We start from the raw sequence: 15110 nt of genomic DNA, 5'->3' as shown, positions 1-15110 counted from the left end.
AGAATATAAGTTCAAGTAGCTGCAGTTTATTTTAAAATATTTTCCATGATTTACACATTTTTAATGGCAGGAAACACTCAGATTTTGGCTTCATCGTTCGATATGCTGGAGAATAGGTTTTGTGCTAGAGTAGCTGCTAGCTTTGTGTCTCCACTCACAATTATTTCCAAATCATCATACTGCTTACCAAGGCTACTGGTATTAACTTGATTGGTGATTCACAGGTTTTCAGAAGACCAAAAAAAGTAAAACATTTTACTTCAAGTTGGTTCACTACTGTCTTTAACCTGTCGTGTTTTCTGGACAATCTCATGATAGTGCCTTTTGGTAAAAGCTCTCTGAATGATGGATTAAGATCTGTCTTGGATTTTACATGGATTAAGTTCTAAATTAACATAAAAGCATAACAATGTGCATCAATTTGATCAAAGAAAAAGTGTCACTAATTATTTAAACAGGACACTTACTACAGAGGTTTAAAGGCAAAGAAGCGGATTTCCCTTGCATGTGGATCAAATCAGAAGTATCCCATAATTGACTCTTTACAAGACCTTGCTGCAGCGTAATGGACTAGATATTAAAGCCTTAAGTATTTAAAGCTAGTTTCCGTCTTTCTCTAAATGGAGGTCTACCACTAAGAGCTATTTTACAAGTCTGACACATTAGCTACATCACTGTGAAATACACTGGGCTCTGGCTTCTCCGGTCCGGAATTTCAAGAGCTTTCAATAGCTAAATGGTGTGAATTGGGTAGCATTGAACCTGTGAGGAGGAATGAGCATCCTAAAAATAAATTCCAGATGGAGATGGCTGTTGGAAAGGAATAGAGATAGTGGATGATCCTCTTTTATAAGCATTTAATTAATTTTATCTTTGCCACCTATTTTTAATTTTGTTGGTGCCACCTGGGAAAATGCCCTCGCTGGTAACAATAGCTCTTAAGGCACTTCAGGTTGTTTTTTCTTTCTGGGCTCTGAAGATGCGGTCTTCTGCATTTATCTGTGTTTCAAAACTGGATCAGATGAATTCCATTACAAATTAGATGCTGGTTCGTATATGAAGGAATATGGTATTTTCTCATCTAGGGAGCTACTGCCAGTATTCTTTTGGAGGACGTGCAGTCGTTCCAAAAAAGGAAACTGCTTGTCCTCCTTGTTTGCCCAAGGAATATTGCATGACTTACACTGTCAAAATATCAGAGATGTTATCCCTAATGCAACTAAAGGTAGTACGGTTTATCCAATCTTATAAAAACAATAGCAAATAAGACAAGAAAACATGAAAACTTTGTAGGTGCTGCCATTAAAGAGTTCACTGGATTGAGCCAATCCTTTTTTTTTTTTTTTAGTATTACTAAATATCAAATCATATGTGTTATATTAGGTAAGATTTCTGTCAATATAAACATTTATTTGTATTGATCTGTGTTTAAATTGTTGCTGTGCTTTGCACTAGAGTCAGTGAACATCCTCCAGGCTCTTCATTTTCCATTAATCTGTGTTCCAAGTAGTCTCTCCCACCACGTACCACAGCCTTTACCCCAGACTTCAGCTTTTCAGACAGCCCTATATATGCTGTACAGTAGTGTTACACTGATATAAGAAAGTTATGTGCTGTATTTCTCAAACAGTTTCTTTTTGTATGGAAATAATTCATATATAAATATTCCTTTACTGTAGTGGTTTATACTATGTAGACTTATAGGATAATATTACTTGGCAAACAAAATAATCCTTAATATGATCCAGAATTTGCTTTTAGCCAATTTCTGTCTTCTAATGTCAGGTAGAAGTCAAATCATCCTGAAATAAACTTGAGATCAGTCACGGAAGGAGCCTTGTGAGGGAAGAAATTTTGTCCCGTAGGCACAATTTAAAATTCCAAAAGATGTGAAAATTTTCAATATCTTAACTTCAATTTGTAACATCTGTGACTTCGAACCAGACATAAACAATACTGAATGAGTTATATTTTTGTGTGTTTCCTCAAAATAATATTGTAAATATTAAAACCACAAATTATACTTTAAAATGGGACTGGACATTGACTATCTTTACTCTGAAAGATGAAGTATTTCATACACAAAGATCAAAGAATCTTTGAAAGGAGAAATACTTTCTAAAAGTTAGTCAGAAACTTTGGCTTATGCATTTAACTGTTCTTTATTGTGTAGGTGAAGAAAGAGAGCCAAGTCTTCAAGCATTTATTTTAACAATTATTCCTAGGCTTGTCATCTTCTCTGAGGAAAGGACCTCCCGTATTTTGGTTAAGCCATGTGCTCGTCGTGGGAATGTTGGGGTTTCTTCATTCAGCTGCAGTCAAGGTTCGAGCAGCTAATAACAAGTAGCTTAACAAAACCTCGTTTTTTATATTTGGCAGGTTGACATTGTCTGCCCAGCAAAGCAACTGCTAGGGTTAGAGTAACATTTTCAGCGAACCCCGGTTCTGCAAAGCGATTTCAGTTTTGTGCAGTCCGACCACATCCATGATCAAATGTACCCAGCTGACCACATCCTCTCCAGCCCCGGCAGCGAGGGACAGAAGCCATCTTTTCGTAGTCTAGACAGGGCCTAAGGAACAAATCGATCTTTGTCTGAGCGATTTTAGGATTTCTGCTGTTTCATCCAAATTGACTATATACGATGGATTCGCTGGTGCCGGATCAGCTCCCCACCTTTGTGCACTGCCCGGGTAAACGGGCTTTGCATGGTGGTGTAGGGTGGCCGTCTCAGGGAACACCATCAAAGCCAGTCTCCAAAATTCCCTCTCCAGACCCGGAGCTGTTGCAGCTTCACAACAGCTGCGCTCCCCCTGCTTGGGGTTGCATTCGTACTCACGGCTTGCATCCCTCAATTTTTCCCTGATGATTTCAAAACGGAACAAAATGGAGTTCCTATGGCACATATTTTTTCCAATGACCTTCTAACTTTCCACATCCTGCTCCCATGCCATAGCGGAAATATTCTAGTTCTTCTGCTGCTTGGACTGGAGGGGGCCTGAGTTGTTAAACCTTTTACATCTCAATGGTGAAAGTTGTCTATTTTTCTTTAAATCTATTATTCTAGTAGTTAATACTATTTAAGAAAAAATCTCTTGACTTAAATCATGTTAGAAGGAGATACTCAGACCCTCAAGGGTCCTGAGCATCACTGTACCAAAAAAAAAGGGTGGTTAGATTCTATAGCTTCCAAAGAAAGTAAACCCAAGCAAACCCTTAACTCTTAACTTGGTTTTAAAATCTTACCAGTCTAATTTTTCAGTCATGAGATTTCTGCCTGAAGTACTTTTCTTGGGCTATCTTTGTTTTACACCAAAACAAATATTTTCAAAAATCCATTTTCCATTGATTTTCTTACTCAGAAAAGCAGCTAGGAGCTAATAAAAGGAGGAAGGCTGGTCCAAAGAAAGCACTGTGGCTGTTGTAGGTTTGCAGAGCTGGTCTGGGGAGCAACGAGAGCTGCTGTCAATCTCCTTCCTCCTCCTCATTTGCAAGGCCCAGCTGGAGAAGACCTGAGCATGTACCCGTGCTGGGGCTCCGTTCCAATAGCATCCAAACAGAGAGATTAAACTAACATAGACATTAATTTAGATTTAAAAATTAACTTAAGTACCCAACAAGAAACATGTGAGACTAATCATAAAGAAAAGCCTGATCTCCACAAAAAGAAAAATAAACTCTCTTGCCAAAGACTCTTTCCCCAGACGCATTGATATTTCCCTTCAGCTTACTAGGTTGCATCAGAACGGATTTTATATTTTAAAAATGAATGTGAATTTCTAACTAAGTATGTGTGTATGTGCTCGGAGCACCCAAAAAGCTTACTGAAGTAAATAGCCTGAAGTATAATAGGTGCCACTTGTTAGAAGAAGATATGGAATAAAGGCAGGATCCTCTATTTCTGTCAATGACAGAAGTTTACCTGAACATAACCTCCATTACCAGAATGTTAAAAATACCTTCATCTGTCTTTTATCTATACACAAACATGAACAGAGCCACTAAAATAATTAACTTAAAAGTATGCAAACTAGGTAAGTAGATACACAGACTTTAAAGATACGTCATCTGAGCAACATGCTTTGTGCCACGTTTTAAGCCAGTATCGGCCGTAACTGATAAAAGGGGGGGGTGTATTGCCTTATAACCATCTCCTAATCCAAGCTGAAGCCAGGGCTTTTAAATCTCACATACCAGTTGTATTTCCAACGGAAAACGCTAGAGCACAACGCCACCAAGATGTTTCTTGTCTGTCAGGCAGGCTGCAGCCGGTTTAGCTGACTCTACCAGTGTGTCTGACATGGAAAGCACAAGTTTGTGTAAGCATTGACTTTCTTCTGAATTTGCAGCCCTTTGAAAACTTCTAATTACATCATTATTGATGTATCTAGATGTGTCTTTGTTAAGATTCGTTCGTGTGCTGTCTTTCCATCTGCTTCCATCTGATTCTTGCCTTGTATTCAACTTTTTGTTTCGGTCAATAGTGTTTCAGTCCTCTCTTAAATCATTATGGCAGCATTTTGTTTTTACAGGAAGTTCTGTGGAGAACCACAGAGGTTTTCCAATCTGAGACAAGCAGCCTGCTTGTGATTTGAAACAAAACAATGCCTTTTTTTTAGCTTTGATTTAATTTCTAGGCATTCTGTAAATGCCCGTAGAATCTACCAAACTAAGCTAATGTAAATTTATGAATAATATCCTCAAGATGCAAGTAAAATTTACTTATGTCTTTAAGCTATTAGACTCTCTTAAAGACTGCAGCCAGTTAGTATGCCCCAGGCTCTGCTTCTCTCAATCCAACATACCGTTTAGAACATGAATTTAATTGTGTTAAATTTCCTAGGGGTGTTAATTGAAGATGTTGGAAGTAAAGGTATGAATCGTGGTTCATAGTCACGAACGTTTTATTTCATCTCCAGATAGATTATTTTTAAGTAATGTGTAATTTGGTTTTCATTTCCTCTCCATTTTATTTAAAAGAAGCAGCTTTCTTCGTTGTTATTTGCTGTTGCAGTTGATCTGTGCATTAAGAGTAGCAAAAGTTAATCTTACAACATAGAAGGCTTACATGCTACTTGGAAAGTTTAATCCATCACTCTGTGTTTATTTGTCAGCTGTTTAGATTTCGTTCACTTTGAGTCACAATCTTTTCTCTCCAACTTGTGTGTGAAGTATGAAATAAGTTCAAGATGTGTGTATAAGTGTGTGTACGCATGCCTCAACCTCCATTCTGACAATCAAAGATTGGCTCGTTTCTTTCTTGGTTTTCCTGAAGAACATGACTGTAAAACAAGATGCTTGAGATGGGTATGGTATCTGTAACCCCCCTAACTATATTTGGAAATCTGGGGTTTAATATGTGCCATACAGACAGATCAGATATAGAGCCAGTGCCTACCACCGTTTTGAACATCGTCATCTTGAATACTTCTAATGAAAAATGACTCCACCTTTTCCTGCTTCTCTCTCCTACTTTCCCTTAAGAGATAGATGTATGTTGTAAATGATATTTTGAGGGGAGGCCACTAATGGAGGTGACAAGTTAGGGCATTCATGTGTGAATAAAAATGCCCCTTCTCTTTTGTCAAATTAGAGTTATTATGTTAGGTATAGTATTTATTTTTATGACATTTCAGCCTTATGTAATTCTTTTTAGTCTTTTATCTTATTGCCAATATTTTCTTATCATATTCACAACAAGCCAATAATCTTTATGCCTGTGTAAACTGACAGAGTATCCTAAATATTACTCAAGGCTGCTCCTTTCTCCAGTCGTGCACGGACTAATCCGTAACTCTGGCATCAACAAGTTTCCAGGGATGGTTTTTGATTGAGTTTCAAATTGAAAGCAAGGCCCATATGCTCAGTGCCACAGTTCTTCCCGACCACAACACCTTGTCACCTTGTGGGAAGTGCCACTCAAAAGGACCAGTGTCAATGGAAAGCTCTCATCTTTCGGCTGATGAAAGCCTCTTTCTGCCTGGAGCCAAGTCGGTGCGATAAGCTTCAGAACACTGCAGGCTTCAGTCCTCTGTGGATCCCAGTTGTTGCTTTTCCCTGTAATCAGCCAGAAAAAGGATTTTGAAAGGCTCCGGAATGAATTGCAGAATACGGCTGGACCCATCTGCCCCAAAACCGTGTCGCTGAAACAAGAGGAGATAAAGGAGGAATCCTACCATCAAAATGGACTTGTTTAGGCAGTACAGCTGACAGGTGAGTACCGCAGCTGTCAAATACTTACCACAACCAGTATATTTCTGCTCTCAATATTAAAAGTGTGTCAGAATTTCCATTATAAACCACTTATGTTGTGGGTTTATAGCTTTGCCATAAAAATACACCTTGAGTTGAATCTTGGCATACAGCCATTTGGCTTCTTCTAACACAATATTAATTCAGAACATCCAGACAGTGTGTTTAAGCACCAGTATCTGAGAAGTTGTTGCTTCTTTTTTCCTTTTTTTTTTTTTCCCCTGAAGTACCTTGTTTTCTGCAGGACTCGCAGAATTCAAAGATGACTAGATGTAATTTCAACAACAATCTGCAATGTCTGGAAGCCCTTTTTTGGAAGGACTGAGACCTGTGATAAGAAAGAAAAACCTTTGGACATCTACAAAATTCCCTGGCCAAATGGGAAGGCTGGATACAAACCTCCATGACTGAATTGTCAAGATCACTGTCTTGTCCAGCAATCCCACTGCCATCACTCAGAAAGCTTACCAGAAGATATTAGAAAGCAGGAGAGTTTTGGCCAGCCTGGAACTTCCTAGCACAGATGAAGATATAAATTACAATGTCAATTCTGGAATTAAATTAAAGAATCTTAGGTCACATTTGAAGTCCAGATTGTAACAAAACGGTTGTCAGTCAGTCATGTCTGAAAGACAGGAAATTACGAGGAAAAAAATACTTGTAATTTGAAATTTACAGACACTCAGATGGGATATTTCAGATCAGCTCAAAAAATATCAAACCCTCTACTTCTGAGCTATGGGCTTCAGGAGGAGCACGTATGGTCTGTTCAAGTCACAGCCCCGATGAATGACTGGAAAGATGGACAGAAACTGGGGCTCCTAGCAGCCAAATCCTGTAACTCGAGTACTGTTTATAAATTGAATGATGAAAAGGGGCGATCCTAACCTGATCCTTGGCCTTACTGTACAATTAGGAAAAGTGATAATCTTGGTTTGTAAAACAAGGAAAATTGGCAGCTGTGGAAAAATTAAAGGAAGTACTTCAGTTAAATATTAGACTTACGAAAAAATTGGCCATAAAAACTGTTCCAAGGCTGGCCGGGACAGAGCCTCAGAAATGTCTAGGGAAAGTTCTTCAATCAGTTCAGGAAATGTGAAGACATGAAGCTGAAAGTGCTGAGCTCCAAAGGAATGAGGATAAAGCTTATAGCTTTTCTCTAGATTTGGTCAGTTTACTTTTTGAATGTATGTTAGGATCTGCGAAATGAATGGAATAAAGTATCCATTCTCAAACTGAAATTATTGTACTAGGTGGACTGAAAGAGAATAAATTGGTCTCAAGCAGAGAGAGTGACTGCTGGCAAACATGACGCATCCAAAAGGTGGGAAAATGGATTTTGAAAATTCATCCTCCTCTTCTGAGCAAAAAATGCAACTAAAATGATGGATAAGCTATGGAAGGATTTGGATTTAATTATGACTAGTAATAGAGTAATACATGCTGGAGATATTGTCTTACAAACTAAATCTCAGGAAATTTTCTTTAATTATGTGGCCCAGGTGAAACATAGTAGTTGTAGATAACTGATTTGCAGTGAGCAGATTTTCCTAGGACAGCAGTGAACTAGTACAGCAGCTACTTGTTGCAGCGTCTTTTTACCCAAGTAAAGGTGGAATGATGGAAATCACATTTTAAGGGCCAAGCCCTTGCAGAGAAGGAGAGGTTAATTTTTTCTCGCACTAAGAAGTTTAAATTCTGAATTCATTTAAATGCAGGGCTGCAGCACGTTCTCAGGTGGTTTCCTCGTAGTGTATGAAGGTGTCGGTAGGTGTACTTGCTCTAGCTCTAACCTAGCTTGCACAGGTAGCTGCAACTTCGAAAATACAACAGCTCAGAGATCAATAAAAGTCATAAAGATCCACTAAGTACCTCCAGGCTATACTGAGATTATGAGGCTCTACTGAAGTTTGAGTCAGCGTTGCTGTTGGTGCTTGTGTTAGCAGGGACAAAGACAGCATCAGTGTACTGTTTAGATTCTCTAAAGTTTTTTCCAGTTAAAAATCAGTTCTCTGGATCCAATAAATATACAGTCTGCACACAGTGGTCTACCACAGACTGATTCTGAGGGAAACCAACCCATTACACCGCACCTCACTATTTAGCAAAAGCGAAGCGGTAAGAAGTGCTACTGGGCATCAAGGAAATGAACTGGGATGGGATAAGTGAGCTTTCAACAATTTTTGGACCTCACTCGCAGTTCTGATTAAAGTCAAATGGTGGCCTGAGCAGATTCTGTGGAGCCAAGTAACAGGAGGAAGGGGGAGGGAAGAGCTCTCGGAGCAGGACAAGACCTGCTGCGATTTAAAAAGATGTCTTTTGGCTCAGCACCTGCTGCGTTTTAGAGGATGGGAAGAAGGTATGGTGCAGCATGTCTGGTTCAGATTATCTCTAGATGATATCTCGGTATGAAGTAAAACATTTGAACAGGAACTGACGTATTTACAAATGGTCTGTGATACACTGAAAGTCATCAACCTGAAATCAAATCCAAAGAGAAGTGAATCATTGGAAGCAGAAGTAATTAATTAGGAGTGCGCAGCCAGCCAGGGAATGGTTTTCCCAGACAAAGAGAAAATGGAGGCAAGACAATCCTGACCAGCTCTCCAGACAATGGCAGTCAGGTAATGGGTTTGGGGTTTTTTAAGGATCACTGCTACTACTATTTCAGGCAGTTTATTTGTGGCTTTGTTGATATTGTAAAACCACTGCATGAGTTTGGTCAGAAGGAAACCGTTTCAGTGGCTAGCATAGTGTGATTTAACATTTTCATTTTTTAAAAAAAGCTCTTGTAACTGCTCCCGTTTTAGCCTCCCCATGTTTCAAACACCTTTAGGCTGGACACAGATGCTACCACTTACGGGCTGGGGGCAGCATTGACAGAGGAAATCAAAGGACTTGAGAAGATGGTGGCTTATTACAACAAAAAGTTTATGTTCTCGGGAGAGAAATTAATATTCTGCTCAAAGAACATCTGACAGTGGTTAAATCTATAGAACGTTTTCGCTGCCATTTCTTTGGAAAAGGATATATGGTTTGGACAAATCCTCGGCAGGCTGCAGGGACTCTGAAGGGCGCGTTGCCTCCTGGTCGCAGAAAGGAGGAATGTTGTGCTTCCATGGTGTGAAACAGGCTTGAGCACAGGTTTATCTAGAGAGCAACGCTGGAGGCTCATTTACCAACACTGCCCTGTCCCAGAACACGAGGAACAGGTCACATGGGGAAACCCTGGTAGTAGCCCAATGCCCAGTTGTCAAAACGGCTCTCCGGAAAGTCTGCGTTCCCTTGGGACAGGGAGTTGGGGCAGTGGGCAAAGATGTTGTCTCATGTTATGGGATTCCTGCTGCACACAGAATTATGGATTTTTTTTTGTAAACAAGCATAATTGGATCGAAGAAACATGTGGCTCTATCATCCATTAGTTTCTCCTGACATAAGTATGCTGCAATAAATTGACTTTTATTAATTTGTTAGTGTTCGAGGAGGTATGCTGCTATTAAATTCTTCATCTCTACTGTTAGATGAAGCAAAGAAAATCTGTACCTTAGTGAAGGACTGATACAATACCATGTGGCTGAAACAGATGTGGTTTTATACCTACTATCTATAAAGTATCATGATGATTTCTTGGGTCTATGCATGTGAACTAAGTAGTAGACTGATCATTTTCTTGCTACATTAAACCAAGTGCTGTGAAATTTTGAGGGGTTTTTGCTATAGCAAACAGAGATTCAGTTTTAAATTTTTTGTGTCTAAAGCCACGCTTTCTAAATGCTTTGGTTTTCTACGCCTGAACCACCACGGAGCTGTAGTGTTACGTTTCTAGTGTCTCATTGACATGTGCAGCACCGACTGTGATACCAGAGTTACAGAAGCAAAGGCAAATAAGTGCTTGGGTTTAAACACTTTTATGTTAAACACAGATATCTCAACTTCTCGAGGTCACAGGCAGCTGAAAACTGAAATGACAAAAGCTAGGAAAGTGGGTACTTATGAATAATCTGATTTTAATGCATTTGTTTCGTTTTAAAGCTAGTTGAAGCTTTCTTCGAGCAGTAGGAAGGATCAAACACTGGAAAATCAGTTGTGTAAAGATTTTCATCACTTTGCAAAACCTCTGTTGAATGAGCTCACGTCTAAATCAGTGGTGCTGCTAGGTTACTGCGGGTTATCCAGTGGTACTGACCTACATCAGCAGGGCTACATTTCATGAAACATGAAGCAGGGGTGTTTTTTTCATGTGTAAGCCATTGATATGTCTTTTTTATACAGCATAAGTGCCAGGTACGTCTTAAAAGCGGGAGTGGGAAGGAGAGCATCAGAAAACTGGTTCTGAATGTGGGAAGCCCTCCTGCAGAAACAAGCACATGACCATTAAATAGCAGGCTCAGTGAGCTGTTATTTGTGTCTGATATCGAGGCCTCTGAATCGATGACCCCAGATACGGATGTACTTGGGAGGTGTTTGGATTCTGGAGTAACGTGAGATCTGAGCACCAAGGCAGAATTCAAAGTAACTTGTGCTTTAAAATTTGACCTGTTGGGGGCTGTCAGGAAGAAGGTTTAAGGTTGCTTGATGTTTCTGATTTGTGTGACTTGGTCTCCACTCTCATTTCACCGTAATCGTGCCTGCTTAGCTACTCAGAGTAACAGCTACTCCTTAGAGTGCTCTGTCCTCCAGTGGGATGCTCAGGGGAGAATTGTTACGGCCCACGCAGGCACATGGAGCTCACTCATGTAGGTTCTTCATGGGCTCGGTGCAGGACGCTGTGACGTGTGCCGTGCTGAATGTCAGATTTAGATGATTTCTTCTAGATCCCTCTAAAGTCCATTAATCTTTGCAGAGCTGGGACTTTGACAGCTAATGGTCCATTCCAGCAAAGTGCTGAGCTCCCTCAATTCAAAACATCTTGCAGAATGAGGCCAAAGACTATGAGTTAGGAAGAGGTGTGAGGAGAGCTTTATTAGTATGGCACATATTTAACCCATAGGGAAGCCCACAAATTTTACTCATTTTAAGTGTATTTCACACTTTTTGACTATTTGAAATAACCACATTTGTAAAAACTTCTTTTAATGAATAGAGCTCTTTATGTATAAAGGCAAACCTTTTTTCCCCTAAGTACAGTACTTTTAAAATACTATTTCTTTTGTAGGTCTGGCTGCTTCCATCATCTGTTCATTATTGCTTACTGCTACAGAACCCTCAAGAACTGAAAACAGGCAATTTAGATAAAGTATAATCTTAAAAGATTTTTGCTGATCCATACTACATATTCATCAGGACTAATAAGGCAGATAAGTAAAGGACTTTATTATTTAATGACAGCTCTGATAAAGCTATTCTTCAGCGCAAGTGGAGAGGCAGTACAATCTCTGTGTATGAGTGATGGGAAAGAGGAACCTGGTTACAAATTCTGACCCCATCAAAGTCAGTGGGGTTTCTGCCATTTGACTTCAACAAAGCAAGGGCTTCACCATATGTTTAGGAGAAATATTTCACTGGGACTGTTGTCAGAATGCTGGTAAACATACAGTTTTTAAATCTGCGTTCCTTCACATTTGAATGTTTGTTTACATTACGTGCACTTTGAAGTAATTCGATATAAAAACTTCTCATCAATTTAATTTTATTTCAAGTTAGTTTTGAATCGGTTCATTTTTTATTTCTTGTGCATTTAGAGACCCCCACGTGGCAATGTCTGGGCTGAAAACACGGTAGGGGAGTGTTCGCATATTTTGTATTGCTGGGATTTAAACAGAATTAAAGAAAAACAGAAATGAAAACATTTGCCATTTGTTTATATAATTTAAAAAATCATATAAAGTTGGGCCCAATCTAGCAAGCGTATCCCTTTAATGAACACAAACCTTCAACTTTTTTTGCAAGCACACCATAAATGGAGAAGCATACATGTCATATCTGCCATATCAATGTCAATTTAGAGTATGTAAAAACCCACTCTATTTGTCTTAGGAAATATCGAAAACTTTTATAGGGAATTCGGAAAATATTTTTTGGCTAGTGTGAAAGGTAAAATCCTGCAGCACAAAGTACAGACATGGGCACAGAGACTGAACAGACGGGCTGCTGTAAAACAACCATTTAATAAGGCATTAAAATGCCATCGACTTGGACACATAAAAAAAAAGCTATGAAAACAAATGCCTTTCAAATAATTAGGATCTTATGCTTGAGACCAGTGTTGATCTCTACACAGAGATTTTCCTGCTGAAATCAGACCAGTCTAAGTCTGATCGTCTAAGGAAGGAATTAGCAGCGTATAAATCGGCTGCTGCTAGCAATTTTTCTCTTTCTGCCATACATTACCATTCATATAAATGATCACTTCAGGCTTTCTATCTCCTCCTTTTTGTTTCCTAAAGTATTTTGGAATACATGTGATTTAGTATGCCAGAATAATTTTTTAATTGAATCTCAGATTTTTATCATGAGCGTGTGAAATGGTTCAATTACTAGCTTTTAGCCACACTGTAGGAGCGAATCTGAGCCAGGCTAACAGAGGCAGCCAGAAATAGCAGCAGAGCCCATTTCTGTTCTTGAAAATGTAGCGTGACTTCGCTTGCACTTGAAGTGATGTATTTGTATTGATTTTAAGATTTAACAATAGTTTGTAGTAGTAGCTGGTATGTAAAATATATCAAACTGTTTCATAGATTTATCCTTTAATGTAATAAAAAAATTCTTCAAGAATAATTTTGTCACTTATAATGTATACAAATACAAAAATAATTATTATAATTGACCATTCGTGTCTGTGTGTTTAAGCCTGGGTCACAGCTGTCATGATATTCCTCATTAGCATAGCTCAGAAAAGCTGCACTATTGGAAAAGAATGTATTTGGAAGGATGGGCGTCTGCGATAACGTAATTAACATGATAAAACAAAGTAACAGGGTTGTCTTAGAGATGAGCATTAGATTCTCAAATTTAGATTGGAATTTGATAGATTTTATTACAGAAGTAGTGTTAAAGGAATATTGCTTTTCTTACGTAATAAAATTACTGGTTTGGTCTCCGTTCTACTGAGTACTAACATCACTAATCTTGGCGAAATGAATGTCTGTCCGCTCTGTATTTCATCTTGTTTCCTGTTTTGTCAGTAGCCAACAGTTAGCCCCTACGGCACATGTTTTTAAACTTCTAATGCAGCGTGCCTCTTTATTTCAGCTCTGTGATTTCAGATGCTCTTCCATTTTGTGGTTTTAACATGTAGAACTGGGTCCCATGATAAGAGTCCTCTGTGTAACTTTCATAACCATCAGAATAGGCAATCTTTCTCTTGATATTGTGATTTCTTCTATTAATCAGTTTTATATGACTTTCTGCTAGCCTGGTTTTTCAAGGTGTGAAACTTTGCACTGCAGAGGTATTTTATGGATTGCAACCATAATTTCAGAATAAGATCCTAAATAACTGGTCTGGTTAGAAAGCTTTGGGCAGAATTTTTGGGTTCCTATGAATTGTTGTTAAACCTTTGTTGCCATTTGGCTAGAAGTACATCCCAATTAGCAACCCTTCTATCTAGCAGTAGCAGTATGTAAGTGATTTTTTTTTTTTTAAGTCAGTTGTAAATGATTAGTCCAAAAGAGTAGCATAAAAGTTCGAACTAGTCCCCTGCAGGAGTCGGCTGGAGGAAATTAAAGGATCAACAACATAAGGGAGGCACTGAGGTAGGATTGTTCCAGGCTGCAGCCACAGGCTTTCACATGCACTCAGGAAATTGACTTCATCAAAAGCCGAGGATGCAGGCGTGAGGATGAGGAGGATAATACAGGTGATGATTCTAAATCATGGCTCAATATCAATATCTTTTCCAAGGGAGAGTTTTCCTCCCCGCCTTGAAAAAAGTAGATTTTTCTATATAAAAATGGAATCTTCTTACAAATTAATAAAAGTTCAGCATGAGTCTGAGCTATAAATCTAATATAACTTCATAAATAACGAAGACTCAGTTTCCCAAAAATAATATCAGTTGGATGAGGTTTTTTGCACAAGCAGAAGAATGACTCCCTGTTATCTCTGCTGCTCCTTTCGGAGTTACTGCTCTGTGCCCTGTGTGTGGATTCGGGTGTTTGCGTGTGCGTGAGAGCTGTAAAACCAATGACTCAGGAGTGCTGGGACTTACAGTCAGGCAAGGCATTTTCTTTAATGTCTTAAGTAAATTCACGCTACAGAAATGTGGATCTTCTGGGCCTGAGACGAAGCTGAAACCTTTCTAGTGGCGCAGGAAAGAATCACAAGAGGGGAAATGCATAAATCTACATCTGGAGCCAAGTATGCTGGGAAGGCGTAAAGAGATGGGGGAGCAGGAGTGCCAGAGCAGGGCTGAGAGCGAGCGAAATTCCGAGGGGAAAAGTGGAAGAAAGAAAGAGCAATGTCCCAGGAATGAAGCTCTTATAATGCTCAAAACTTTCATCGGAAGTAAAACACTGGAAGGCTATAATCCGAATAAGGAAATTAGAACAAAAATTAACAATATTCAACTATTCAGATGTCAAAAGAAATAGCAGAGTTATTGGTGTTAGAGGTTATTGCCAGGAGGGAAAAACTCAGCATGTCTTGGGTAATTAAGCTTCATTGGAGAGCATGGATCCCTTCTCCAGGTAAGAAATGCTTTTATAACATGGCATCTTTGGCTATTGTAATTAAACACCATGGGCTATTCTGCATATGAAGTCTTAAACACTTTAGTCCTTTATCATGGGATTTTACTGGCCAGGCATGTGTGTTCTTATGGCAAAAAGCACTGACTGCTATAAAAAAAGAAACCCAAACATTTCTTTTTATTACTCGACTTGGTGTATTTTTATATATATTGAGCCAAATTCATCCCTTG

The 15110-nt window shown here is 39.0% G+C and overlaps 1 protein-coding gene across 1 annotated transcript in view; it reads left to right on the top strand.

The window, feature by feature from the left end:
* BRIP1 (BRCA1 interacting DNA helicase 1) overlaps window positions 1-11492 on the top strand; it is a 116104-nt gene extending 104612 nt beyond the window's left edge. The window contains exon 24 of the mRNA XM_086624861.1: window positions 11406-11492. Within this exon, the coding sequence (XP_086480987.1) occupies window positions 11406-11492 (87 nt within the window). The remainder of the gene's footprint in view (window positions 1-11405) is intronic.
* The last annotated feature ends 3618 nt before the right edge of the window (window positions 11493-15110 follow it).

The sequence above is a fragment of the Tauraco erythrolophus genome, chromosome 21, assembly GCF_009769465.1.
Source record: "Tauraco erythrolophus isolate bTauEry1 chromosome 21, bTauEry1.pri, whole genome shotgun sequence".
Taxonomy (NCBI): Eukaryota; Metazoa; Chordata; class Aves; order Musophagiformes; family Musophagidae; genus Tauraco; species Tauraco erythrolophus.
Note: the sequence above shows the minus strand (reverse complement) of the source record. Positions and strands in the feature narration are given on the sequence as shown.